Raw genomic sequence first — 27004 nt, 5'->3', positions numbered from 1 at the left:
AGGTCTGGCTTTCAACCCACTGAGCCACCGAGCTGCCCCCTATATATATTTCTTAAAAGGTTGTTTTGTTTTTTATTAATCATAGAGGAAGATCGTAAAATACTTAAATGACTATATAGGGAAAATCTCACTTCAGATGGCCTCTGGTCCAGCCAGACTGGTCTCACTGCCCCTCTCAGAGGACACAATCCATCTCATCTCTACATCTTGGCTGAGGCTGTCCAATGTCCTCCTCCTTTCTTGCCTCCAACACCATGCTGATCACCATCCCTACCCTCCCAGCAGCTGGTGCCTGCTCACCAAAATGATATCTTTATTTTGGGTCTGCAAATGCCTGCAACTTGTCATCCATTCCAGTGAAAAGAGAGGCCTTCCAAGACGAGGCTGGGCCAATTTGTTATCTCAGTATCACTAACCCTCAGCACAGAGCAAAAAGGCCCCATTGAAGAGATGTGGCAAAATTGGGGCACTGATGCATTGTTGGTGGAGTTGTGACCTGGTCCAACCATTCTGGGGGGGCAATTTGGAGCTATACCCAAAGGACTATAAAATTGTGCATGCCTTTTGATCCTATAATACCACTATGGGTCTGTATAGCAAAGAGATTATTAAAAGGGGGAAAGGACCTACCTGTACAAAAACATTTATAGCAGCTCATTTGGTGATGGCAAAAAAACTGGAAACGGAGAGGGTGTCCATCCATTGGGGAATGGCTGAACAAACTGAACAAATTGTGGTACATGACAGAATACTATTTATTGTGCTACAAGGAATGATGAACAGGATGGTTTCAAAAAGAACTGAAAAGACCTGCATGAACTGATGCAGAGTGAAATAAGCAGAACCGGGGGAACATTGTGCAGTGACAGCAACATGGTGGGATGATCCCTGCCAAAGCCTTAGCGACTCTCGGCAATACAGTGATCCAGGACGAATCTAAGGGGCTTGGGACAAAGATGCTCTCTACCACCCCAGGGTGAGAGCTCTTAGAGTCAGACACAGATGAAAGCAGGGCACTTTTTTGGTTTGGGTTCTATAGGAGTATTCTTTCACAACAATGACCATTATGGAGGTGTTTTGCAAGATGATACACGTATAACCAGATCCAATTGCCTACCATTTCCATGAAGGGGGGGACCATTTGGATCTTATAATTTCAGAAAACATAGGTGGAAAATTATTACATGGAATTGGGAAAGAATATCTTTTTAAAAGGCTCCATTGACAGATGGATGATGGGCAAGGTCCCAGGCCTCAGTTTCCCTCTCTGTTAAATGAGGTTCTAGTAGTTAGCCCTAAGTCTATGCTCCTATGACCTCAGTGGCTGGAGACCCAGAAGCTGGAGCAGCCCAGAAGACCCCCAAACTTGGAAAGGACCACGAGGAAGCTCCGGAGGGACCTTCCTGGCTCCTTTGCCCCTGCTCATGTCTGAAGTCACACAATCTGCCAGGAGGCCAGTCTCCTAGAATTCCAGGTCTGAATCCAAGGCCCTGACCTCCCCATTCTTCACTTCTGAGAAGCACAGAAAAGAGAACTGAGGCTGGAGTAAAGTCTAGGCCCTTTGGGTGTCGGTGCACTCCTGTGTCCCCCCACTGAGGACAGCAGGCAGAGAAAGGTTGGAGAAAAGGAAGCCAGCAGGGCAGCTGGGTGGTCCAGTGGCTAAAGTTCCAGGCCTGGAGTCAGGAGGACCTGAGTTCAAATTTGACCTCAGATACTTCCTAGCTATGTGACCATGATAGCCTAAAGATGGCTCTTCTTAGTACTGATGCTAAGACAGGAAGTTAGGATTTTAAAGAGGAAGGTCTTCTTTTCAGAATGTCCAGCTCCTGACTAGCACCCTCATTCCACTACTCTTTATGCTCCTGCCCTAGTCTTGGGAGACTAAAGTTCCCTGGTGTGGGGTGTCCCCCTCTCTGCTGAATCCCAGCTCAGTCCAAGGTCCCCTCTTCCAGGGAGCATACCATGATGAGTTCACAGGATTACAGATCCAGACAGGTCCTCAGAGGCCATCTGGTCCAACTCCCTAAATTTTATAGGAAAGGACTTGCCCAAAGTCACACAGCTAGCAAAGAAGCAGGATTTGAATTCAGGTTCTCTGACTCTTCCTGCTGTCACATAGCTGCCTCCTCTCAGGCATTTATCACCTAATTTGGAAGCTCCCAAGTTATACACATTTCTCTTGTGCTCGTACCCACCATGAACTCCCAGAAGACAGGGCCGTCTCAGCTAAATCCTCTCTGCCAGCCTAGCTGGGCATTCTGCACACAGGAAATGCTTGTTCAAAGAACAAAGGAACGGCCTGGAGACAAGGGGGCTGGCTAGGGACCTGGCACCCTCTTCTCCCAGGAGCTCCAAGCATGAGAGCTGAAGCCATGGGAAAGGAGAGACTCCGCCGGCCGGGAGGAGGACTCGCCCAGGGTCACCCTTAGGGAGCGAGATGATGAGAGAAGCAGCTCTGGGGACGAACACCATGGCAAAGGTTTCTGGGAGGCTGCCTGGGACCCCTGTGGAACTTCCACATTAGGGGTTTCTCTATCCTTAGTGGAAGTCAGACCATGACGGAAGCCTTCAGTGGCCTGTCCAGAGGGAGCGTCCAAGTTGTCGGGGCACATTGAAAAAGTCGCTCCCCAGGAGAGCAGCCCTTTCAAAAGTGGGCTGGGCAGCCTCAGCAGGTGGTGAGCTCCCCAACACTGGAGGTCCACAAGTAAAGAATGATGATTCTCTGATTGCTTTGTACAGGAAGGGAAGAGAAGGCACTGGGGCCAGCCTGGGAGCTGCAGGGCGGTCCAGGGAAGAGAGAAACCGGCGTGGTGGCAGCCAACAAAGGGGGAGCCCACCCACCTCCAGCGGAAAAACGAAGGAGGCAGGGGGGTGTCCGATCCAGGGCGGGACACGCACACGCACGCACACGCACGCACACACACACGCACGCCCCTCTCTAATTTGAGCCCAGATCCATTAATTCACGGTCAATACAGGGACATATATAATCCATGGGGTCACCCCTGTCCCTAAAATCAGTCAGAGCCAGGAACAGGGAGAGAGTGAGGACCTGAGGCTGAAGAGATCTGTGGAGATGGAATGGCTGGCCCCAGGGACAGAATGAAGAGCCGGGGGTCAAACCGGGGCAGAAAGCGGAAGGAGAGGGAGGGGCAGAAAGGGCTGATGGGAAGGGGATGCGGAGAAGGGGAGCGGAGCGGAGGAGGCTGGGAGTCAAGAGAGAAGAGAAGGAATGAGGGCTAAGTCGGGAGGAGGAGCTGGGAGCGGGCCAGCTGCCCCGGGCCAGGCCTAAGTGGGCAGCAAGCTGTTGGTCTGGAGCTCGAGCAGCGGCGACAGGGTGTAGCGCAGGCGCCGGAAGGTGCCCTGGGAGCACAGGCGAGGGAGGGCGTCTCTGATGGCGTTGGGGTTGATGAGGTTCAGATAGAACAGGGGGATGCCCAGGACCCACAGCGGGAGCAGCAGCCGGAGCCCGAGGACGGCCACGAGCCTGCGGGGGGCGGGGCAGGTCAGTGAGGGAGGGGGCGGGCCAGGCTGGAAGGAGCTCCCGGGCCCCCCTCCCTGCCGGCCTCACCTGAGCCTGGACAGATGCCCGGTGCAGCTCAGCCTGTTTTCCTGCCAAAGGAAGGGGAGCGGGCACTGTGGGCACGGAGGCCGGGAGGCCGGACGGGCCGGGCCTCCCCGCCTCCTCCTCCTCCCCTACTCACAAAGCTGGCTTCAGCCACCTCCTCCATGAGGGAGCCCGGAGCTGTGGTCAAGGAGGAAAACTGGCCGGGCTTCCTGCCGAGACCGGGAGGAGGAGGAGCATCAGAGGATAAGCCGCCCCGCCCGGCTCCTGCCCAAGCCCCGCCCCGCCCCGCCCCGCCCCCTCCGCGGGCACTTACGGCTCCGCCCCCTCCCGGGGCAGGTCCAGCATGGAGGCCACTTCCATCACCTTGGTCTGGAGCTCCTGCAGCCGAGGCCGGGGGCGGGGCTTCACTGCCGGGGAAGGGACCCGAGGCCCCAGGGGGCGGGGAGGGGCGGAGCAAGGGGGCGGGGCGGAGACCAGGACCCTGGAGGGGCTTTGGCCAGGGTTGGGCTGGGATGGAGGCGAAGAACCGCCAGGGGCCAGGGGGTGCTGGCCGAGGCGACGGGCGCACCTGGAGGACCCCGCTCTGCTCCTGGAAGCTGGCCCAGGCTTCCTCCTTCTGCAGGACGCCCTGGGTCGAGAGGAAAAGGTGTCCCACTCAAGCAGGGCTGGGCTGTGGCGCCCCCGCCCCCGCGCGCGCGCACACGCACACGCTCACACACACACAGACACGCGCACGCGCACGCGCACGCGCAAGGCCACCTTCAGGATCCCCTCGGCCTGCAGTGCGGACTTGGATTCCATGAGCTCCAGCTGCTTCTAAAAGGGGAGAGGAGCAGGGTCAGCCCCTCGGGCCGCCGGGAGCCCCGCCCCCCGGGCAGCCCCGCCCGCACCTGGAGGCCCAGAAGCTCCGCCTGCAGGCGCCGGTGCTGCCTCCGCTGGCACTGCTGTTCCCCTCCGTAGTAGAAAAGCTGCTGAGGAAAGAGAAGGGCCTGAGGCGGAGGCCGGGGAGGACTCTTCCTGGGGCTGTGGGGCGGAGCAGCCGCGGAGGGACGTAGGGCGCCTCCCCATTTCGGGCTCGGGAAACGGAGGCGGGGGGAGGGGAGGGGAGGGGAAGGGCGCCCCGCCCCCCGCCCCTCGGGCCCACACAGGCTCAGGGCTTTGTCCTGTCCCGGCTTAGGAAGGGCTGTGGCTTCGGCCGCGGCGGCGGCGGCGGTGGCGGCAGCGTGTGGAGTCCGGCGCTCCTTGGGGCTCGGCCGGCATTCAAGGCTTCCCTCCTTTCGCCGCCCGTACCTGGCTGGAGAGTTCTTCCCATTCTTCCTGAAGTAACTGGTTGCTCCTCTCCTGAAGAATAGCCGGGCGTCAAGGAAGGCCGGCCAGGCTCGCGGCCCCGGGCCCAGGCCGCCGCCCCCGGGGCCTCACCAGGATAAGTTTCTGCTCTGTGGCGACGGCGATGAGCTCCAGGGTGTGGGCTGCCCGGGTCTTGACCACGTCCTCGGCTTCCCCTCGGAGGGCCCCGGCTGCCTGGTTCAGCCTCCTCTGGAGGCTGAGGGAGGAGGACCCAGAGCTCAGGGCCCCGCAGGCACCCATGAAGCGCCGCCTTCCCGGCACGGGCCTTCTAGGGGGCGCAGGAGGCCCTGGATGTGCCTCGGGCCTAGAGCTCCAAACTGACCTCAGACCCTTCCTAGCAGGGTGACCCTGGGCGAGTCACTTAACCCTCAGGCCCAGCCCTCCTGGCTCCTCTGCCTTGGGACCATAACACAGTAAAGCGGTGATGTAGAACCTTTTAGAGCAGTAGTGGGGGAGGGGCTCACCTCCCAGATCAAGTGCTGTGCAGCCTCCCCCACCCAGAGACCACCTGCTGCTGTGCCCAATCTCCCCCCACAGGAAGGAGGAAGTGCTGGAACTGGGCTGCTGGGCAGAGGGAGGGGCAGCCCCACCTGCCTTTCTAGTAACCGACTGGGGGGGAGGGAGGGCTGCCCACAGAGAGCACTCTGCTCTGTGTGCCTTCTTTGGCACCTGTGCCAGAGGTTCGCCATCACAGCAGTAAAACTTTAAAGGGGGAGGGGGGCCTTGGCATCCCAGCCTCTGGCATCTCACAGCCCAGGGTGGAGGGAGCCTCTCTCCTGGGAGGTCTCCCAGGGCAGCCAGGCTGCCTCAGTTTCCTCATCTGCCAAGTGGGGAGAACAACCCCCAGGGAGCTCCACCTGCGCTCTCTCTCCCTTAAACTCCTCAGGGTCAGGACGAGGCTGTCGCTCTCGGTCTCCAAGATCCTCATGAGCTCCTCCAGCTCCTGCTTCCGTAGCCGGCCATCCCTGTTGTCCTTCTGAAGCTGCAGGAGGATCTCTTCCACCTCCGCCATGTGTGTCTGCCAGGCCAGAGCCTCTCCTTGCCCGGCCCGGCCCGGCCCTGACTAGCCCTCTGCCCTGCCGACGGCTCTGGCTGGCCTTACTCTATGGGGTCATCGGGCATCACAATGGCCGGAGCCCCACCCATCCCCCTCCCCTGCCAGCAGTCTCCCACTCTTGAGTATGAGAGGAGGCCTTGCAGCCACTCCTACTACCTGGAGCTGGGGAGGAATCACAGAATGGATGCAGGAATCCCAGTCAGCACTGGCACATGGTAGGGAGGGAGCCCTTGCCCCAAGGGCTCACACACACTCCCCTTGAGCCACATCAGACTGTGGTAGGGAGGGAACAGCAGGGGGTGGGGGAGTGACTCAGGATAGAGAGCCAGGCCTAGAGATGGGAGGTCCTGGATTCCAAAATGACCTCAGATACTTCCTGGCTGTGTGACCCTGGGCAAGTCACTTAACTCCCATTACCTGGCCCTCACTGCTTGCTCCTCTACCATGGAACCATTGCACAGTACTGATTCTTAAGGCAAAAGGAAAAGGTTTTGTCAGTGTAATAGGGAAATCTTTAACAGGATGAATAAAAACAGAATAGCACACAGACAAGATGACGAAGTCACTGGTGCTGCAGGACCCCTGCGTGCCTCGGTGGGCCTTGTTTCGGCCTGACTAGGACAGCCCTAGCCCAGACTCAGTCACAATCCACAGCGGGCCCTCCCTGACTCTCAGGCCATGAGTTAGCCAGGCCTCCGCTGCCTAGTGGTCATCCCTCGCCTCTCCCACAGCTCCGATCTAGGAAGCTCTCAGCCCCAGGATGTGACTGAAGGGAATGGTGCTGACCCAGGAGCTGAGAGGGGTCTTGGGGGAAGCAGGCTCGGAGAGGTTGGGACTTGCCCCATGTCACGCAGCTAACACTTGCCTCAGCATTCCGTGGCACAAAGGAATCTGCTCATCCAATCTGGAGCCTGCCTCAAGTTGAGAGGAATCGAAGGTGAAAGGTGGTGCCATGGATGTAAATTCCTCCTCACTGGACCCAAACACATGGCTACACATCCTGGGAAAGAAATCCGGAGCTCTCCGTGAGCGGATGTCAGAGCAGCAGGAAGGGGGCCATGCCTGAGGCCTTCACTGGGGGTCCCCACAGAGCAGGCCTTGGCATGGCAGGGGAAGCTGTGGTTGCTAGCAGGGGGTGAAGGGATCAGACCACCAGAGGGTCCACCAGAGGAGGAGGGAGTTCTTCAGCCTGGAGAAGGTGGGAGTGGGGGAGATTTGGAACGGAAAAGCATTGCAAAAGGGACCAACCTAGGTTTAATGTCAGGGAAAACTCCCAGAGTGGTCCCTCTGCAGGTCCAGTCAAGGCTATCAGGGCATTCTTCTGGGGTCTGGGATCCCGATTCTTTAGGGGGGTGTCGAGCGGGCCCTTTTCTACGCTTCCCCTTGGCAATCTCATCCTTCCTCCCCTGGGAGGCCCAGCAGGGTCCTTGACAAGCAGCAGAGATCCGGCACCTGGGTCCTCTGTGTCCCCCACGCTTGAGGTTGCCTTTGATCTGCTTGCACAATGCCAGTGGCCAGCCGGAGTCCTGATGCCTCGGCTTGGCACTGGGGGCGGGGGCGACAATCTGCTTTTCCAGCCCCAGCGCCCATTTGTTTCCCTGCCAAAGTGGCTCCAGCGCTACACCTCCCCCACTTTGCTCCAGCTGTTCCTGTGCTTGGAATGTCCCCCTCCCACGTTTACACCTGTTGAAATCATTCTCCTTCCTCCAAGCCCCAGATCCAATAGCAACCCCCGCCACGGAAGCATTTTCCAGGGCCTCCCATAGCTCTCCAGCGGGAGCATCCTCCCTAATGCCTGCCTCGCACTGCCGGGCATGAAACCTTCAAGAGGGCTCTGTAGGGGCTAGCGGGAAAGGGAGAAGGCCAGAAGAGCTGCTGATTTCTCACTTGAAAGCGGGATTCTCAGGAAGACAAGGGGGAGGGGGGGCCAACTTTAGCCACAGCCTCTGGTGTCGCCACATTGGATTTTTCTCCGGGGCCACGCGGGGTGCAGGAAGCGAGGCTTTCTCAAATCTGTCACCCATAAAACCACCAGCGAGGCAAGCTGTGATTTATTTGTGCAGCCCAAGCCAACTGCCACGAGCCAAAGGCTGGCCCAACCCTGCCCATAAGGGTCTCCAAGACTCCCCAGAGCGGGGACCCCTCTGAAAAAGCAGCCTTCCGATGGCTCCCCGTGTGGAGACAGCAAACGGTCACTCCTTATCTTGGGGCAAGTTCTCCCTCCTCTCTGGCCGGCCGGTGCAAGAGCAGGACTTCTAAAGCGTCCCAGGACCCAGCGGTGCCAACAATTCCTGCAAGTGGCCCCTTTGTGGCTGATACTTGCACAAGAAAGGCTTGCAAAGTGCTTAATTATTCAAACCCCAAAGGAGCCAAGTGGAAATGGAGGAAGGCCAAAAGGAACCCCCTAGGGTGCCCATCCGCTCCCTGGGCCAGATGGGGAATGAAACCTTCTCTTCCCCAGTGCCAATAGGGCAGGGCGGAAAAGGGGGGTGGGCCAGCGGGGCCAGGAGCACGCGCACACTCACAAGCAGCCGAAGGACACGGGCTCATTTTCAACCAAGCTTTTAATGAAAAGATCATAAAATAACAGTTTCTCGTCATCACTGTACATTAAGACTGCACGCTCGCTTCTGAATGGAGATCGTTGCTGAATCGCGCTTCCAACGCTTGGGAGCCACGAGCTCTGGTGGCTGACCTGAATTCCAGAACCGGGAGGGAAAGACGGGCTGTGTGGGCCGAGGAGGGCCGTGGCCGGTACAGGAGTGCAGTCCTGGGAGCCCTCTCCTCCCGCCCGCCCGCCCTCCCTCCCAGGAGTCGAGATCCCACTTCCAGTTTGACTTAAATAAACAGCTAGAACCCTCCCCCCACCCCCCAGTCGAGGTATTTGCAAAATGGGTCAGTACCCAGCCTGAGGCCCAATACTGAGCAGGCAGGGCCGGACATGGGAGGTTCCCCTCAGCACCTGGCCCCCTGGGACCCCACCGAGTGTGTCTGTGGGGGGAGCCCTGGAGAATCCCCCTGCCCCAAGGTCCTGATGCAGCATTTCTGAGGTCAATAAATTATAGCAATAAATAGTGGGGCTGGGGAAGGGGGCTCCTGGCGAAAGAACAGTGGGGGGCAGGAAGGAATGGGGGGGATTCCCAGTGAGGAAGAGGCTGGAGGGGGTCCAGGTCCTCTCCTCCCCCTCCCCTCCATGGAATGTCAGATCGAGGGTCCCTTGGCTCCGGGGATGGTTGGGAGCCCTGATTTTTCTCCTAAGAAATTCCTGCCCCGCGCACACGATTCGGGGAAGATGTTGAAGCCCCCGTTCTCGCTCGATCGGAGGTTGAAGCAGGCTGGGGAGCCCCTGCCTGCCCCTCCCCTCTCCAGGCTACACTGCCCTCTCTTTGGCCTCCCGGAGAGCTACACCTGCCCAAGAACCTTATTGCTAACACGGGCCAGCGCAGGTGCGTGCGTGGGTGACGATGGATGGACGGACGTGCTGCTCCCCGGCACTGGGCTCTGGGCCACCCCCTCCCCCGGCCCGCACTCCTGCAGCCGGGGAGCAGAGGCCGATGGGCGGCCGCAGGAGGCCGGGCTCGGCCAGTCTCTGGTTGTGGCGTATGGCTATGCTGTAAGTCTCTGAGATTCGGCTAGTTTTGTGTTTTTAAGTTCGTCTCTTGTGGTCTTTTTTGCAATCCGGGAGGAGCTGCGCCTGCAGCTCGAGCTGGCCGGGCGGGCACAGGGGATAGCGGCCGTGTGCCCGAGTCTGAGAAATAAATACATTCATCACTGCACATACAGATTGATACAAAAAGAACACTGAAAAGAGTGTCTGCACCATCTTGGAGAAGGGCCAGGCCCGGCGCGCCCAGACCCACCCACACACGCTCCACTCTTTGGCGAAGGGGGGCCGGTGCCTGAGCAGCTCCCCCGCCGGGTCTTGGTCCACCCTGGGTCCCCTTTCCCCAGGCCGGGCCCGGCCGAGGCTCTTTGGTGCCATCGGGGCGGAGCTGGGCTGGGCTGGGGCTGGGGCGGCGGGCCTGGTCCTTCGGTCTGCTGAGGTCTGCAACTGTCCCAGTTTATGTAAACAATGAGATAAATAGAGTATTAGCATCTTCTGGAGAGCCACGCGAGGTTCCGAACTCGGCTAATGTGCTTTGGTTTAAAAAGAGGTTGGTGACTCGGGCCTGCCTGCCGGCTTTTCCTGTTTCTCCGAAGCCCTTGGGGGCAGCGAGGGTCCCGCGGCGGCCCCCAGGCTCAGCACACCCGCCATGACAGGAAGTTACAAAAAACAAAGGAACAAACAGAAAAGTGGCCGCCCCGCCCGCCCGCCGGCCGTAAAATCTTAAATATCAAACTAGTGTTCTGTGTTCTCGTTAAAATACAGAAAAGGTTCCAATACAATACTAGGTCGGACAAACGCGTCACTGAGTGTCGGGCTTCTGCCCCGTCCCTGAAGTTCCCGCCCCGGCCGGCTGTCGCCATTCCTCGGCATCCAACGGGCACCCAGGGCTGGCCGGGGCACAGAGGACGGCGGCGGCGGGCGGGGAGGAGGAGGAGCCCCGCCGGCCGGCCCTGGCCCTGGTGGGCGGCCGGCGGGCAGTACAGACTTTGTGTCGTGTGGTTAGTTAAGTGCTGAAGGAGTGGACCGGTGGAGGTGGAGGTGGAGGGGTGGGGAGGGCAGGGATGCTGTGTGTGTGCCGGAGGGGAAGGAGAGGGGACCCTCCCCAGGCCTCCCCCCGCAAGCTCAGGCTCAGTTTCAGCGGAAGGGTCGTTCTCAAGAGGAAGGAGGGGCAGAGACTCGAGGACTTTTTGGTCTAAACTTAAAGAAAACTGAAAAAAGCCAAGAAAGAAGAAACGAATGAGAAGAAGCCCGCCTAGAGAGCTGGCACCCCTTCCCCAGGGGAGGGCCGGGGAGGGGAGGGAGGCCCTGGGGTCAAGCTCTGCAAATGTCCACCCCCCCACCTCGTGGAAACACTTTGGTTTGGATCAGCTGACCCTGCCGGCCCTCCCCCACCCCCTCCCGCTGCTCCGACCCAACAGCACTCAGCACACCCACACGCACCCCTGACACCCCTGAGCTGCCCAGCGCCCTATCGGAGAGGTAGCAAAAATCAGGAGTCTGGCTCAGACTCCTTGTTCAGTGAGGAAAGACTCGGCATCTGTCACGCACCAGGCACGCCCACACGCACCACACTCGCTCGCTCGCTCGCACACTCACGCCCCAATCACAAGTACCTACAGGGCCCCGCGGGGCCCGGGGCCAAGTACCTTAGCAAGTCCCACGAAGCCGAGGCCTCCGGGTCGGGGCTCCACGCCGGCGGGGGGAGGCCAGCCACCCCGTTTACATTCAGGCCCCGGGCCCAAGGAAGCAGGGGGCGCTTCAAGAAAACAACGAACCCAAAGCAAACAGGCCAACGAGCAGGCCGGGAGGGGGACTCAAGTATGGGGGGCAACCCTGACTGCCGGCCGAGATGAGGCTGCTGGTTGGGGCAGGCCCTGGCGAGGGCTGGAGGTAGACCCGTGCGTGCGGGAGGGCTTGGGGCAGTCAGTGGCTGGCGGGGGCGCCCCGGCCCCCGGCCTCTTTGGCTCCTAGGAGGGGGAGGTGTGCATGCGCAGGTGGCTGATGAGGTTGCGCTGCTGCGTGAACTTGCCGCCGCACAGGTGGCACTCGTAGGGCTTCTCGCCCGAGTGCACGCGCATGTGCTCGGTGAGGCGGTACTGGCGGGTGAAGCGCATGCCGCACTCATCGCAGGCGAAGGGCTTGAGGCCCAGGTGGCTGCGCATGTGGCGCGTCATGGTGCCGCGCTGGGTGAACATCTTGCCGCAGATGCTGCAGGGGAAGGGCCGCGTCAGCCAGTGGGTCTTCTCGTGCTGCCGAAGCGTGGCGGGGTCCTTGTAGCTCTTGTCGCAGCCCGAGCACTTGAAGGGCCTCTGCTCATTGGCCGCCGCCGCTGCCGAGGCGTAGGCGGGACTGGGCGCTGATAGGTCCTCGGCCTCGTCCTCGGGGGCGGGGCCTGCGCCGTAGCCGCCTTCCTCCTTGATGAAGAGCTCTTCCTCCGTGTGCGTCTCCACGTGGGCGTTGAGCTGCTCGGAGCTGGGGAAGCCTTTGCCGCATGGGATGCACACGTACAGGTTGTCGCCATAGGGTACCGCCTCGAAGCCCTCCTGGCGGTACACGTAGTTGGCCCCGGCGCCCCCCGGCCCTGCCCCCGCCGGGCCGCCCGGCCCCTCGCCATCGCTCTGGCCACTGTCGTCACTGAGCTCTTTGCCGTTCTCCAGCTCCTCCTTGCAGGGGTAGGGCGGCTCCCCGTAGGGTCCGGCGCTGGAGCCCAGGATGCCGTTGGGGAGCCCGTCGTCCAGCTCGTCCTCGTCCCCCGGGCAACAGCTCTTGCCCCCGGCGGCTTCCTTGCGCTCGAAGGAGGCGCAGGCGACGGCCTCGGCCTTGCTCCACTCTTTCTTCCGGGCCAGGTGCCGCAGGCTCTTGCGAGGTGGGGCCCCCGGCCCCTCCAGCAGCCCCAGGTGGTTCTCCTCTGGCCCCCCGGACCCTTCCACCTCCATGGGGTCTTCCAGGGGCCCGCTGGGCTCCGGGTACGAGGCACTGTTGGTGGAAGCGGGGGCGGGGGAGTCGTGCTGGCTGTCGCTGAGCTGGGCCAGGTCGTCAGGGCCGAGCAGGGGGCCCGGGGCGGAGGGTGGCAGTGGGGGGCTCTTCTTGGACAGGTCCAGGCCCAGCTCCTGCTCGCTGCCGCCGCTGTGCCCACTGGAGCCCCCGCAGCTGGCGCCATCCCCACCACCGCCATTCTTGCAGCCCATGCGGCTCAGGGGGTGAGAGTTCTCCTGGCCCCCCAGGAACAGCTCGTCGTCGGAGCCCTTGCTCTGAGGGAGCTCTTTGGGGGCCAGCGCCGCCTTCCGGCCCTCGGAGGCTGGGTACCGGGCCTGGATCACAGAGGCGGTGGACAGGCGCTGGCCCCGCCCCGGCCGGCCCACCCCCGGAAGCCCCGCCCTGCCGGAGCCGAAGGACTTCCCTGGACGCTTGAGCTTGCGGCGGCACAGGGCGGCCAGCTCGGGCAGCTGGAGGTAGTTAGCGGCGTTGAGCAGCGTGTGGAAGTTGGGCTCTGCCGGGGACTCGGCCGGCAACACCCTGCCTGTGTACATGAAGTCCAGCACCTGGCGGAAGGCCGTGGGGCTGATCATGTCCGTGTCCAGGTGGATGAGGTTGTCGTGCAGCACCAGCGACTTGAAGTACACGCTGCTGGCCGCCAGCACGTTCTTGTGCGCCCGGAACAGCGCGTTCTCCACCACGATGATGACGTCACACAGGAAGCCCTTGGCCCGCTGCTGGTTGAGCTGCACGAGCAGCTGCTTGGCGTAGTTGGGCAGCTCCATGGCTGCTGGAGGCCCCGAGTCCCAGCCGACCACCTGGGGGAGACGGAGAAGAGGGGTGCCGTCAGAGGGCCCCTCTGTGCCCCCCTCCACCCCCATTCGGAGACCCCTCTGCACCCCAACACAAGGCCCAAGGCCTCCCTGCGGCCCGCGTGAGCTGTGCAGGAGCGGCCGGGGCCCTGTGCCCGCTTCTCTGGCTGGTCTGAGCACAGGCCGTGCCAGGGCCGGGGGCCCTCTGCCAAGTGCGTCATGCTTCTCGCCCTGCGGGCCCCTTTCTAGGAAAGGCGGCGAGCCCTGCCAGACGGGCGGGCACGGGCTAATTGAGGCCATTAAGTAATAAAAGCACCAGCTCCTCCGTTCCAAAGGTGTCCCTCACGAGCTGGGCAGACACGGTGTGGCACCCGAACTTGCAGAGCTCCTCCCTGCACAGCTCGCCTCTTACTGGGGCCGAGGAGAAGGCCCGGGGGCGGGGGTCTCTGCCCTCCTAGCTCTGGCCCTCGGGGACCCCCAGATCCACGGGGAGAGGAAATGGCCCCTTGGGCTCCTCCTGAGGCTTTCCCAGCTCTAGGCCTCCCCTGCAGGGCCCCTTCTTATCTGAACCCCAAGACCAATGGCCGCCGACAGGACGGAGGCCCCCCAGAGGGCCCCTGAGGAGGGTCCCCTCGGCAGGCCCTCCCGGGCTGCCCCCAGCCCACCTACCGAGAGCTCGGGGCTCACAAACCATGCGAGCGAGCGGCGGCGGCCTGCAGGCTGCGGTCTCTGGGCGGAAGCATCAGCAGCCGGTTACCTGGGGAGAGAAGGGAAAGGGTTACCCAGGCCTGTTGGGGGGGGGGGCCACAGGCCCCTCGGGGCCCCCACCCTCAGGAATGTGGGAAGCCCCAGCCAGGCAGCTGTTCTGGGCTCCCCTCCCCCTGCAGGCCCCGCACCCGGGGGAGGCTGGCCAGACCAGCTGGGTGGGTTCCCTGCCCTGGGGTCACCGCCCGGCCCCCACAAAGAAGGAATGCCACAGAGGGAGAGAACTGGCACCCGGGACCCTGGCCCCCTCCTAGCCCAGCGTGACGCGATGTGACCGCTTTCTTTGGAGGTCTGCGCCCCCCGCGTGTGCCCGCTTCCCTCTCACTTCCCAGGGAACCTTCTAGGTTCTGGCCGCCCTTCCTCTTCCCGCCCCTCCCTGACCCCAGGCTATCCTAAACACTTCAGGGCACTACCCCCCCAGAGGCCCGGCCACACACAGGCCCTCGGACAGGAAAGGGAGGCCGGGAGGGGCAGCGGCACGGCCCCAGGGACCGCTTGGACCCGGCTCCGGCCTGCACCTCCCCTGTTCTGCGAGGGGCCAAGAAGCAGCCCGTCCGGAGCCCTCCTCCCCGCTGGACACAGATCACCCCCTCCCCCGGGCTAGGCTCCTGGAGCGGAGCTGGATGACCCTCAATCCAGAGGGAGGCGCCGCCCCCGGCACACACCCCTGGACCTGCCAGCCAGGTGGCAGTGGATGGTGCCCCCCGCCTGGCCTCGGGAAGACCCTGCCCGGGCAGCTGAGCGGGGGGCTCTCCCTGGGGCTTGGCGTCCTGGCGCTCGGCGGATTCCAAGCAGGGAAGACAAGCCACCCGGGCCTGCCCGACCACACAGCCGCGGAGCTGGCAGCGGGCCCGGCCGGCACTCCTATCGCCCAGGAATCTCACGCTCCCTCCCAGACTCTGAAGAGGGATCCCGGGCAGGTCGGGGCTGTCCATCCTAGCCCGCGCCCAGGGGTGCTGGGGCTCCGCCAGAAGCCAAGGCTGGGCTCCCCGTCCCCGGGCAACTGAAGAAGGTGGCAGCAAAGCCCACAAAGCAGACGCTGCGGGACGAGCCCCGAGACGGATCCCGGCAGGAAGCCCGGCGCGGCCGAGCCCCGAGCCCTCAGCCAGGAGGGCACGAGGAGCCCAGCGGCCTCTGCCCAAGAGTTTCCATTCTAAGGGGTGAGACGGAAGCTCACCTACCGATTGGGCGAGAAGTCCCAGAGCCGGCAGCCGGGGTAGGAAGAACATTCGGGGTGCGAGGGCCCAACAGCCGGGGGGGGGGGGGGGGGACGGCCACGCAGCAATGAGAGATTCGTGAGCTATTCGCTGTCGCTGTAACTGTGACCCGCTCCGACCCCGACCAAAGGGAAGACGAGCACGGCGCCAGTGGCTCCCCACGGTCTCCGGGAGCCGAGCGGCTCCAGAGGGCACCGAAGGCCCCTGCCTGCCCTGCCCCAGCCTCATCTCCCCCACACCCTTCCCGAGGCGCTTCCAGGCTGCCCTGGGAGGAGGCTTCTGCCAGGGCGGCTGCTCCTGCACCCGGCTGCCAGGCGGGCAACACCTGCGAAGGTGCCCGCTCCCTCCAAGGCTGGTCCCTACACGCAGGGCGGCCCGGCTGCCAAGAAGCCTGCTCAGGAGAGCAGAATTCCTGATGCGCCTGGGGAAGGGCGGAGGCCAGAAAGGATCTCTGCAGTCAGCGAAGGCACGGCGGCCCCTGGCACGACCCTGTGCCCTTCTCCCTGGGCGTCGAGGAGCTGCCTCCCTCCGGGCTCCCCCCTGCCCTCACCCACAAGCGCAGGGAGGAGCGCTGGCTCGGTCCCCCCCGCTCTTCCCAACTGCTCTTTCAAAAGGCCGAGGACAAGAAGGAAGCTTCCGGAATTCTGGAGCTGGAAGAGCGGGTGGGGATGGAGGGTGTCCCCGGAGGCCCCGGCCCCCGAGCTTCTCCATTTCCCGAACCCAGCTCTGCCCTCAGCCAAAGACCTCCTGTTCCCGGAGGGCCACAGCCTTGCCGGCACTGCTAGAGCGCCATCAGGCAGGGCGGGCGGTCTAAATGCCCTCCGGAGGAGCCCGGCACAGGCACAGGCCTGAAAAGGGTACCACTTAGCCTTGAGCTCTCTCTGAGTGGCCCCAGGCGGAGCCCCAAAGGGGAGCTGAGGCGGGCTTCTCGAGGCCTCCCTCCCAAACTGCCAGCCCCCGAGCCTGGGTCATTTCAGAGCAGAAGAAATGGGGCCTGAGGAGAGGAAGGGCAGCGCCCGAGGTCCTTCAGGCAGGGGGATCTGGCACTCCAGACCCAGAATTCCCAGGGGGAGCCGCAGACGCCCAAGCCCTGCACTCCCTGCCCTCTGGAACGATGCGGCCCATGGGGCTCCCTGGTCTGCGAGGGGCACAGACAATGACCCCTGCTGGCCCCACCTCTACCCAGAGAGCCTAGTAACAGGAACCCCCCACCCCAAGGCCTAGGCAGCCCACCCACGTGGAGGCAATGCCAACTGAAGGAAATCGGTCCTCTTTTCCAACCAAAATCTGCACTTTCCCCGTTGCTCCCAGGCCCTGGGTGACTTGTGCCCCAGGAGCCGAGTTCATGCCGAAAGCTCCCCATTGTGTCGGCTGCAGAAGAGCCAGCATTCCTAGCGGCCCCAAAGCATCCTCATCACCCCTTGGATACTGACCAGTTTGGGCAGGAGGAGCTGAGGAGACACTGGGCCTCTTCCTCTCCCTCCTCTGGGGGGCTGCCAAGCCGAGTGCCAAGGAGGGAGAGGATCCGGGCACCTGTGGTCTGTGCCAGGGGCTCCCCAAGCAGGCCCGAGAGGGGCTCAGGACGCATCCCCTCCGCTGAAGCTTTCTCCTGCCCTTTGGGTCTGAATCGATGCTTTCCAGGACGGTCCCTGAGGGCAGGACAAGATCTCCTGCTGGCCCTGGCCTAAGGGGACACCTTCATTTGCCATTGGCAGGAGGCACGTCCACAGCAAAGTCTACAAGGCCCGTACCCAGGCAGCTCCAGCCTGGAGAGGAATCCGCACGCGGCACCAGCCACAGCGGGTTAAGACTGGCGAAGAAGTGTGAGAACCCCAAGGATTTCGGGGTGGGGGCTCCCGTCAGGACCTCCCTGAGCGTGGAACAACGCAGGTGGGAGCTCGGGCTGGGCCAAGGTGCTGACAGGGGACTATCCCTCCCGTCCTCCTTGCCCTCCCTGGGCCCGTGCCCAGGTGCCACTGTTCATCTGCATGGGCACGGCCCCAGAGCCCAGCCTGGGGCCTGGAAGACAGCCAGCTTCTCCTTGGCTGCCTTCCCAGATCTCCTCCTGGAAAGCATCGGGCTCGCTGAAGGCGCAGGGCTGGTCCCCAGAGGAGGCTCTCTAAGGGGAGGCTTGCCCTCCGTCTCCAGCTACCCACTCAGATGGCACAGGCTGGCACGGGCACCGCGCCGGGGCCTTGGCCATCATGAGGACCACAAGGGCTCGGGGAGGGTCGAGCCACAAACCCAGAGAACCAATGCCATGTCGAGGCCGAGAAAGCCGGGTGAGAGGCAGACTACGCGGACCCCCCACTCCTCCCATCCTGCCAAGTCACCTGCGCGGTCCCCTCCCGGCGGCCCCTCGTCTGTCCATCCCTGGGACAGGCTGGCAGGCGGAGGCAGCACTCCTGCCGGGAATGGGTCCCGGCTGCCTCCCGAGATCCCCCTCAAGCTTCGCTAGGGAAGGCTCGTGATGGTGCCGCGCCTGGCACAAAGGCCCTACGCTCCCGGCCGGAGCTCTCAAGAGAAGCCTTCCAGGGGCCTCCTCCCAGCGGGGGGCCAGTGCAGCCCTCCTCGGGCCACTCTGCAAGTTCGGAACCTGAACTTCAGGGGCCAAATGACTCATCTGCGGGCACAGCAGCGGGCAGCCCGGTGACACCCTCGGCCCCTGCTCCTTGGCACGCAAAGTCCCGCTTCCGAGGACTGGGGGCGGAAGGAGGGGGTGGACTCGTCTGTGCCCGTCGCGCCCCTGCGGCTCCTCTGAGGAGGGAGCGAGCCCCCCGTTCCAGCTCCCAAGGGCCCCCGGGGCTGCCGCACCTCTCTCCGGCGGCCTCGGAGACTCAGCAGAGGCGGAGCGAGGCCGTGAGCGGAGCCCTTGCCCCGGAGCTCGGGTGCCCCCCGGAGGAGCAGCTGCAAGGCCCCCAGCCTCAGAAAGGGTCCGAGGGAGGCCCGGCCCCCCGCCCCCTCTCACGCAGCCAGCGGGCGGGTTTCTGCTCTACCTCAAGCCCAAACCTGCCTCCCTCGGACTTGCCCACACGGTTCCCGGTGCTGCTCTGGAGCCAAGAAGGCATTTGGAGGGAGAAAGCAGGGCTCTCCGGGCGCCTCGCACTCTCATCCTCCCCTTCCTTATTGGAATCGAGCCTGTGTTTGGTTCCAAAGCAGGAGAGCGGGAAGGGCCAGGCCCTGGGGGTGAAGTGACTTGGCCAGGGTCACCGAGACAGGCAGTGTCCGAGGCCAGACTGGATGCCAAGACCTCCCGTCCCTCAATCCCGTGAGCCATCTGGCTGCCCCTCTCGAGGAGAAACGTGCTGGGGGTCCAAAGCCCCTTTCGGTGGGTGAGGAGGGCCTGCCTGCCCCGACCAGAGAGGGCCCAGCGGGGCCGGAGAGCTCTGCGTGCTGTTGCTGCCGAGGCCGTGCAGGCAGCGGGGAAGGTCAGTCTCTTAGCTCAGGTCTCCGAGGCCTGGGCTTCGAATTCCAGTCCTGCCAGGACACGGACTGGAGCAAGGTTCTTCCTCCCCTCCCTGGGGAGTGCCCACCGTATGAGGAGCTGGAGGCCAATGGAACGTCCTGGCCCACCCCCAGCCTGGGAGGAGGCCACACAGGCCTGTGAGCGTGGTGACCAGAGATGCTGCCCTTCCACAGACATGGGCTGCCCCAGGGGCACACAGGAGGGGAACGTCCTGGCCTCCTTCTCCCATCTGGCTGCCCACTGAGCGCTGGAGTGGGGAGGGGACCAGAGTGTAGGCCAGGAGGACTCTCTGAGGAAGGGGGAGGAGAGGAACGGAATGGCTGGTGGAGATGCACAGGACCAGGCTGGTCCGTGGAGAGGGACCTGACTTGTTCTGCTTAGCCCCCCCCAAGGGGGCTGAAAAAGGAGCCACCGGCCTGGAGGTGCCAAACTGGGCCCGGCCCAAGGAAAACCAGGCTTCCTGTCAGAGTGGCACCAAAGGGAAGAGGTCTGTCCCCGGAGGATCGCCTGCTGGGCTTCCTCTGAAAGGCCCCGCACTCAGAAAAAGGAGGGCTGACGGCCTAGCAGGCAGGGCATCGGGGGCCGCCTTGCTGGGACAAAGGGAGAGCAGGATGGAGATGGCCCAGGAGGCTCCGTACAGAGGCAGAGGCCCTGCCACCTACAGGCCACGCGCCCTGGCAAAGCCCTTGCCTCTTAGGCCGGATCTCCCTGGGCTCGACCTCTGTCCCTCGTTTTCTGTCTCATCTGCTGGAAGCTGGCTGGAGATGACAGAACCAGAGAGGGACGCAACCCTGATAGGCAGCTCGATCTGGGGGAGGGAGGGGCAAAGCTTTCTCCCGGGCTGATGATGTCTGCAGGCCACACGGTCTACCCCACTGTGCAGATAGAAAACAGGCCCAGGAGGGCCAAGAGGCACTTGCAGTCATCCAGGCAACAAGCTGTGGTCAAGCATTGAACCCAGGACTCAGGACTCCAAGTCCAAGAGACAACCACGGCTGTAGAGGGAGGAGGGAAGGGCGCGTCGCCACAAGGCACGGAGGCCCCTGTTCGAAGGCCAAGCCTGGGCCCACAGGGTCATCCTGGCCGCTCAGGCCTCTAGAAGGGTGGCAGACAGAGCACCTGACCAAAGACTCTGCATGGACGAGGGGCAGCTCGAGCAGATGCCCAGCTTCGGGCGGCTGTGCTAAGGAGAAGCGGAGAACAGAGGCCGGCGGGGCCGCCAGGCCACTCTGCTGTGCCCCTAAAACATCAAAGGGCAGCCGTGAGGCAGCCTCGCCTCCCCGGCCCAGCGCGCGGGTGCACACTGTCGGCGGTGCTCTCCGAAGGGAGGCAAGCAGCGCGCACAGCTTCCCAGAGTGCGTGTAGGGGCAGAAGCGCAGGAAGGCTGCCCAGGGAGCAGCCAGGAAAGAAGAGGCCAGGGAGGGAGGGAGGGCGGGCGGGCTTCAGACGTGGGGGGCACTGCAAGAAGATCCCTCTGGCCACTGAGCGGAGCCAGTAGAGCAGCTGGAAGTCTCCAGTAAGTCCAGGCAGTAGGAGGGGAGAAGCAGGAGGCCGGGAAGTCCCAATCCTGGGGATGCTGCCGGAATGGCCGCCTCCTGTTCCGTGGCCAGTGGGGACCCCTCAGCTTCTGGGCTTAATGCTGACTCCAGCTTGTGCCCTGAACTGCTCCTCTAAATGAGGACGCCAAGGAGGAAGTGACTGGGCCAAGGTCACCATGCCAAAACCAGGGCGGAGCTACAATCAGCCCCAGGCCTGCCTGACAAGGAAGGAGATGGCCCGGTCCCATTTCTCACTACAAAGTGCCCCCCTCCCCTTGCCAGCCTCTATGTGGCCTCCCAAGCAAGGCCAGACAGCCACAGGAAAGGAAATCGGGAGCCCGGAAGAAGGGAAACGGCTGCTGCCAAGTCCCAGCCAGTGCCAGGCAGAGGGCAAGAGGGCACAAGGAGCCGGTGCCAGGCAAGGCAGCTCCAGGAACCTTTCCAATTCTGGCGAGATGCCCTCTCCCAGGGTGGCACAAGGGGGTGCTGACTAGGGACTCCCATTCCCCATCGGTTTGGCCCCCTGATGGCGGCTCCCTGCCAGATGCCCCCAGCCCAAGGAGACGAGCCACAAAGGCAGGGCACCAGGGTCCGCACACCCAGCTCCCTCCCACTGGGAAACCGGAAGCCAAACAAGTCTGGGACAGAAGGGGCGCAGGAGCCCCCAACAGGGCGGCCCGAGGGTTAATGATCAGCCCTCCCTCCAGGTCTGCCCCTCTGCCCCCGCCCAGGAACAGCCCAGTCCTCAGGCCCTCCAGCTCCAGAAGGCAGGCTGGGGGCAGGGGTCCAAAGGCCCTCCATCCTGACACAAGCGGTCTTGGCAAGGACAAGCCCATCCCCCGACCTCCTGGACTTCAGGGTGGCCCCAAAGTCCCGAGGAGGGAGGCGCTCAGGCAGGCTAAGGGTTCGGAGGCCCCCTGGCCTCGCCTGCACAGGGCACGGGGGCTCCTGGCTCCCTACAAGCCCAGGCTGCCCGTGTCCTGGGGCTGCCCCAGAGCCGGCCCCTGGTCCAGCCGAAGCTCAGCCACGAGAACGAGAGACACGAGAGACGCAGCCCAGCGCCCAGCCAGCGCCCAGCCAGCTCCCAGCCGGCACGAGGGAGGGCCGTGTCGAGGCCCTCTTCGAGCGCCAGGGCCGATCACTGCCAACACCTGTGTCCGAGGATGGCACCCGGCCGGCCTTTCCAGGCCTGACCCCAGCGTGCCTCTGAGCCTCCTGGAGGCCACATCCTGTGGCTGGGACACTCCGGGGACTCTGTAAGATGAGGATCAAGGGGCGCGGGGCGGGAGGCGGCACTGTTGGGGCTCCAGGCTCCCCACCTTTTGTCTGGAGATAGCGGGAGGACAGCCCCGGAGAGGGGCCACAAGGAAGGACCCGGCTCCCGGAGGCCGAGGAGGCCTACAGCTTTTCAGCGGGCAGCCAGAGCGGCCTCTAAGAAAGGCTTTGGGGAGCTGAGCCGAGGGGGGGCAGGGGGAATCCCACACATTCTAATCCAAGAAACTGCCGTTCCTGCGGAGGCCACGTTTGCTCCCCTTTATTCCTCCTCACCAGCCACCAGGGAGGGAAGAGCTGCTTACCAGCCCGCTTTGTGGATAAGCAAGTGAGGCTCAATGAGAGCATTCAGGGGACCCGGAGAAAGAGGGCAAAGACCTCGAGGGACCCACAGCAGCTCTTGGTGGGGCCCCACCGGCGCGAGCGGCCCAAGCCTCGGTTTCCCATCCGGAGAAGCCAAAGGCCAACCTCTCTGAGATCTTTGCCCGGACCCCCCAGTCACAAGGAGCCGGCCCGAGGGAAGCCGCTGAACATCTGTTAAAAGCATCGGGGTTTTCCCAGGGAGACAAAAATGGGATCAGAAAAGGCCCAAAAGGCCCATCCCACGGCCTAGAGGAGCCCAGGCTCAGAGCCGGGGGGCCGGGCCAGGAGGGCTGGGGGGAGGCGGGAGCTCCTCTTGCTCCCCGATAAAGTTCTCAGACTCTCGCCTCCTGCCGCGGGGGCTGTGCGAAGACCTCAGAGCGGGGGTGGGCTCTGGGCGCTTCCCCTGAGGATCAGAGAGGACCCTGGGAGGCCTTCCTGTCCAGCCGGCCTCCTGAGGAGGTGCCAAGAGGCCAGAATCAAGGGGGGCAGCCCCGGGACGGGCCAGGGCCTGGCCCGACCCTGTGCCTCGGTTTCTTTCTCCTACCTCTGGGGGCAGTCAGGGATTCTGGGGCTTCTCCCTCAGTCCCCAGCTGCGTCCACCATGACCGCTCCAGGCACAGGGAGCCCAAAATGAGGGTGCTGACCTGGGCTGGAGTGTCCACGTGGGCGGGAGATAAGAGGCCGCCGACCACAGAGCTCCCCCCACACCCAGGCCAGGGAGCTGCCTCCTATCTTATCTGGCGGGCCGGGGACTTAAGGGTTACTGAATGCAGTGGGTGTGCCAATGGCGGGGCACCTGCCTTTCCCAGGTGGGGAAGGGCGGGGAACGGGAGCCTCCTGTTTTACACGCCAGGAAACTGAGGCCCTGCTGGGGCCCCTCCTGCTGTGGCTACCAGGGAAGCGGCCCTTCCAGGAGGGAGACCTTCCTGCCTCAGCAACTTCCACCAGCTCTAGTACAGCCCGGTGGATCTGGAGCCAGAAGGCCTGAGTTCGAATCTTCCCTCTGCTGTTTACTGCCGGGCCACAGGGGAGCTGGCATTCTAGGAATTCTGTCTCCCCAATGGAGGCCTGGCCTGGCACGATCCAGGGAAAGGGCCGAGGCTTTCACCCGTCCTCTCCCTCCCTGTCTATACTGGCCTGGCTGGGGGGCTAGGGCGAGCTCAGCCCCCCCCCCCCACTGACCATGCTTGCTGCGCTCAGCTGAGGCCCAGCTGCCTCCCCTCCCCAAAGCTGAGCTGGGGGAGGGGGCCCCTCGGACCCCTCCCCCAGGCTGGCTCCGGAGCCCCGCAGCCGGACACTGGACTTTATCCCAGCACGCCAGCTCCAGCTGGGCTCCCGGGGAGGCACCCAGGCCGGCCTGTCATCTCAATAATGCAGAGTGCCTGCTGTGGGGCCGACAGCTGACTGCGAGCCCAGAGCTGGTGCTTATTAGCAAAATGGGAAATCTGATCCGGAGCAAGGCAGCCCGACGTGGGATTAAGCGGGGCTGCAGCCTGTGGCGAGGGCTGGGCCAGTGGCCAAGGCCGGAGAGGGCCGGGAGCGCAGCCACCTGTCCCCGAGCAGGTAGGGAGCGGCCGCCGGCCCCTCCCGGCTTCTCCCTCACCTTCCAGCATCTGCCCGCTGGCTGGCCCGCTCGGGCCGCCAGAGGAGCGCGGCGGCGGCGGCGGCGGGCGGCAGGAGGGGGAATTCTCTTTTCAGGAATTGCTTGTAAAGGGAGAGTGACTAATCTGCAAGTCTCAACAGCTGGCAGCGGGCACCCGGAGGGCAGAGCCGCTGGCACAAGGCTTCCTCGGCAAAGTCGCACAAACTCATCGGGCGGCCCGGGGCCCCCAGAGGGCCGAGGAGCGGGGCTGGGAGGGGGACGGCATCCCTCGGGCTCCCCCGCCCCTTCCCTGCCCACACACAGCCCAGAGGTTTTTACAACTAATAAATTCAATTGTGCGGGCCTAGAAAGGCTCCCCGGGGGCGGGACGGTGAGGGCTCCCAGGCAGAGGGCAGCCCAGCCCCCCAGGGACGTTCCGGGGCCAAGCCATGGCTGCATTGCAAATGGGCTCGGCATCTGCTCCCCAGCGCCCCGCGCTTGGCCTTGGCACGACGGACCGGGCCGGGGAGGAGGAGGGAAGAGAGGGGGCCGGGGACAAAGGCTCGCGGCAGGACTCCGTCCCAGTCACCTCAGGGGCGCCCCCACCCCACCCCCGCCCCATCTGGCCGCCAGCCCCGTGTCAAGCCCGCTCCCGCGCGCTCCGGCCCGGCGGGGGGTAGGGGGGGCCACAGCCCTGCCAGAGGTGCCCGCTGCCCCGGGGGACTCCCGCCGGCCCTGGGCTGTCAGTACGGGCACAAAGAGAGCAGCGGGCGGGGGGCTCCCGCCGGCCGGGCCCTTTGTGAGGTGGGCACCCCGACCCCTCCCTCCACCCCTACCCCTCCTCCCGCCCGCTGCCCGAGGGCGCGAACAAAGCCGGCCCGGGACAGCCAGGACGCTGACCCAGGGGGACGGCCCCGCAGGGCGCGCGTGGGCAGGGACACACCCCCGGTCCCGGTCCCTCGCGCTGGCCCCCCCATCCCGCGCGCGCGCGTACACACACATACATATACACACACACAGACACACGCGCGCGCGCGCCCGCCACACACCCCGCATGCGCGCCCCCGCCTGGCGCGCGCCCCCGCCCAGAGAAGCCCCCGTCCTTACCTCGTGTGCATCGGTCCCGCCGGTGGCCGCGCGCGGCGGCGGCGGCGGCTCCCCCGCCCGGCCCGGCCCGGCCTGGTCCCGCCGCCTCGGCCACCTCGGCCTCGGCCCGCGCCGCCTCCGCCCGCGCCCCGCGCCCCGCGCCCCGCTCCGCGCCCGCTCACGGCCGCCCGCCCGGCGCCATCTTGGAGGCTGGTGACGTCGGCGCCGCTCGCTCCTCACCCCTGACCCACAGCGCGAGCCGCGAGCCGCGAGCCGCGAGCCGGGAGCCGCGAGCAGCCGCGGCCGGGCAGGGCGGAGCCGGGGCGGGGCGGAGCAAGGGAGAATGACCAATAGAAAAATCGGGTCCCGCCCCCGGGCTGGCCTGGGAGACGCTGGGGGCGGAGCATATCGGCGGAGGGCGAATAGCCGAGTGGACGAGATCGAGCCCCGCCCACCCCGGCCCCCTCATGCCCCCCGCCCCTAGGGAACCTAGGCGCAGAGCCCGGTCAGGGGGCAAGGGGACCTGGCCGCAGGAGGGGGCGGGGCCAGTGGGAGGAAAAGGGCCAATGGGTCGCAGGGATGAAAGGAAACCCAGCCCTAAGGACGCCTCTCCAATTCCAGGGTCTTGGGGGTGGGACCTGTGAGGGGGCGGGGCCATAACGCAGGACAAGGCCCGTGGGCGGGGTGGCAAAAGTGAGGCCACGCCTCGTCAACCCCCCTCCCGCCCTCCCCCTCTTTCCCCAGACCCACCCGGGTTGGGGGCCCCAGAGAAGGAGGCAGAGGTCGAGGGGCGGAGCCCGAGAAGGGGCGTGGCCATGGCCGGGGAGAGGTCATTGGGTGCGGAAACACCTGGACCCACCCTCTACCCACCCCGGGCTAGGGAGGCTCCTAGGGCACAGAGGGCATAGTGGCGGGGAGGGGGAGGGGGAGAGGGAGGGGGGGAGGGGCAGGGGGTCCTGGGGAATGTGAAACTGCTGTGGGGTGGGGTACCCCCTTAGGCCAAGACCCGTCACCCCAAGAATATTTTAAATCGGACCTTCACGCCATCAGTCTCTCCGCTCCACTCCTGGCCCCCGAAGCCTGGTCCCGCTCCGCACCCCCAATTCCATGTCTCCAGCATGGATCCAAACCCTGGCTTCCCCACGTAGCCCTGCCGTTCCCTGGTCCCGCCACGCGCCCCAGATCTGCCATCCCCCCCAAATCACTCCCCAGTGGCCCATCCATCACTGTCAGGCAGCCCTCGGAGCCCGAGCGCCACACCCTGGGCCCTGCCCCCAGCCCTGGAGCTCCTAGCAGATGCCTCGGAAGCACGATTCCCTTTTTCCAGCCTGGGTCCCATGCCCTTTCCCCTGCTCACCCGGCCTGTTGTTCGCAGCCTTAGCACGCTCTTCCAGTTCCAGCCTTGAAGAATCTCTCGTCCCATGGGGGGAACTCCCTGGCCCCAGGAGCTTGCCCCTGCTCGGGCGGAGCGGCTTGGCTCCCTGAGAAAGTCGGAGCCCGCGGACCCCTTGGGGACTAACCCTCCCGGCGTGGTGGGACCAACTGGTGGAAGTTTCCAGAGCCCACGGTCCCTGCCGCCCGCGAGCACTTATCAGGAAATAGATCTTATCTCCTCCGAAACTGTCAGCTCCGCGAGGGCAGGAATAGCCTGGGACGCTCTGGATTGCTCTAATCCGAGCCAAGCTGGCCCATCCTGCATTTCCCAGGTTCCCCCGGGCACCCATGCTCTCCCCCTGCCGAGGATCTCACATGGGCTTGCCTGGGTCAGGGGCACAGCCTCCAAACAATGTAAATTGCCCAAAGGCGGGGGCTCTCCTCCTGGCGTCTTTCTTTCCCAGGACCATGAGCTAGGCTCAGAACTGAACAAGGAGAAGCGAGCGGGCAGCCAGGCCTTTGGATAATTGTGGGGTGAACCAAGAACCCCAAGAACCTGAGCCCCCCCCAGACCCAGCTGCATCTTTTTCATATGCTTCTGGTAAATGGGGGAATTTGAGGATCTAGGGGACTGAAACAACAATCACCCAAAGGCACGCATGGAGAGTCCCTCCCTGGGGAGCTTAGTGTGCCCCCAGAACCCCAGGGCAGCCGGCTGCAGACTGGCTGCCACCTCCCCCCGGGATCCTTCTGTCCCAAATGGCTAAACAGTGGCTACATTTTCCATCAAGCCTTTCTCAAACTCTTCTTTCACCAAAGGAGCCATCGCCTCCCTCCTGGTTCACCTGGGCTATTGGGAGGACTCCTAGTGGCTCCCCTTGTGTTGAGGGGCTCCCCAGAGCCTCTCAGAGCGCAGTTCCTTTACCAGTAGTAACCCTTTCCTAAAGCACAGGTCTGATCATATTAGCCCCTCC

At 63.9% G+C, this 27004-nt stretch overlaps 2 protein-coding genes and 1 long non-coding RNA gene across 7 annotated transcripts; 1 reads left to right on the top strand and 2 right to left on the bottom strand.

Annotated features, from left to right (window-relative positions):
• Positions 1-2937: 2937 nt before the first annotated feature.
• On the bottom strand, positions 2938-5927 carry TMEM191C (transmembrane protein 191C). Of its 2 annotated transcripts, none has more exons than XM_016432505.2 (10): positions 5773-5927; positions 4988-5111; positions 4859-4909; positions 4459-4539; positions 4328-4384; positions 4137-4196; positions 3882-3946; positions 3705-3777; positions 3572-3612; positions 2938-3487 (listed from the first exon to the last, which is right to left on the bottom strand). In XM_016432505.2, exons 1-10 carry the CDS (start codon positions 5925-5927, stop codon positions 3289-3291), a joined length of 906 nt encoding a protein of 301 aa, XP_016287991.1. In that variant the 3' UTR covers positions 2938-3288. The 2 variants fall into 2 exon arrangements, with proteins under 2 accessions (XP_016287991.1, XP_056677338.1); XM_056821360.1 differs by having other exon boundaries at positions 4459-4536.
• A 171-nt stretch (positions 5928-6098) lies between these two features.
• Positions 6099-8559, top strand: LOC130458173 (uncharacterized). Its single transcript, XR_008917261.1, has 2 exons — positions 6099-6187; positions 6704-8559. It is a non-coding gene; the product is annotated as an uncharacterized LOC130458173 (long non-coding RNA).
• HIC2 (HIC ZBTB transcriptional repressor 2) lies at positions 8519-26277 on the bottom strand. 4 transcript variants are annotated; one of them, XR_008917260.1, is made up of 4 exons: positions 24678-25232; positions 14037-14124; positions 11226-13373; positions 8519-10023 (listed from the first exon to the last, which is right to left on the bottom strand). XR_008917260.1 is itself a non-coding variant. In XM_056821358.1 (3 exons), the coding sequence occupies exon 3, from the start codon at positions 13338-13340 to the stop codon at positions 11547-11549; it is 1794 nt and encodes a 597-aa protein (XP_056677336.1). In that variant the 5' UTR covers positions 13341-13373; positions 14037-14124; positions 26014-26277; the 3' UTR covers positions 8519-11546. The 4 variants fall into 4 exon arrangements, 3 of the variants coding, with proteins under 3 accessions (XP_056677336.1, XP_056677334.1, XP_056677335.1); XM_056821358.1 differs by lacking the exon at positions 24678-25232 and adding an exon at positions 26014-26277 and having other exon boundaries at positions 8519-13373; XM_056821356.1 differs by having other exon boundaries at positions 8519-13373.
• Positions 26278-27004: the final 727 nt, after the last annotated feature.

The sequence above is a fragment of the Monodelphis domestica genome, chromosome 3 (genome assembly GCF_027887165.1).
Source record: "Monodelphis domestica isolate mMonDom1 chromosome 3, mMonDom1.pri, whole genome shotgun sequence".
NCBI classification, from domain to species: Eukaryota; Metazoa; Chordata; class Mammalia; order Didelphimorphia; family Didelphidae; genus Monodelphis; species Monodelphis domestica.
The sequence above is the reverse complement of the archived record's forward strand: the minus strand, read 5'-3'. Positions and strand labels throughout refer to the sequence as shown.

Bases quoted from the DNA above. Each gene is read 5' to 3' on its own strand.
- TMEM191C (XM_016432505.2), bottom strand. From the start codon at position 5,927: ATGGCGGAGGTGGAAGAGATCCTCCTGCAGCTTCAGAAGGACAACAGG. The intron at 4,540-4,858 runs GTACGGGCGGCG...CTCTTTCCTCAG, and splicing joins GGGAAGAACTCTCCAGCCAG to CAGCTTTTCTACTACGGAGG. The intron at 3,947-4,136 runs GTGCGCCCGTCG...CCTCGGCTGCAG, and splicing joins AGCAGAGCGGGGTCCTCCAG to GAGCTCCAGACCAAGGTGAT.
- HIC2 (XM_056821358.1), bottom strand. From the start codon at position 13,340: ATGGAGCTGCCCAACTACGCCAAGCAGCTGCTCGTGCAGCTCAACCAG.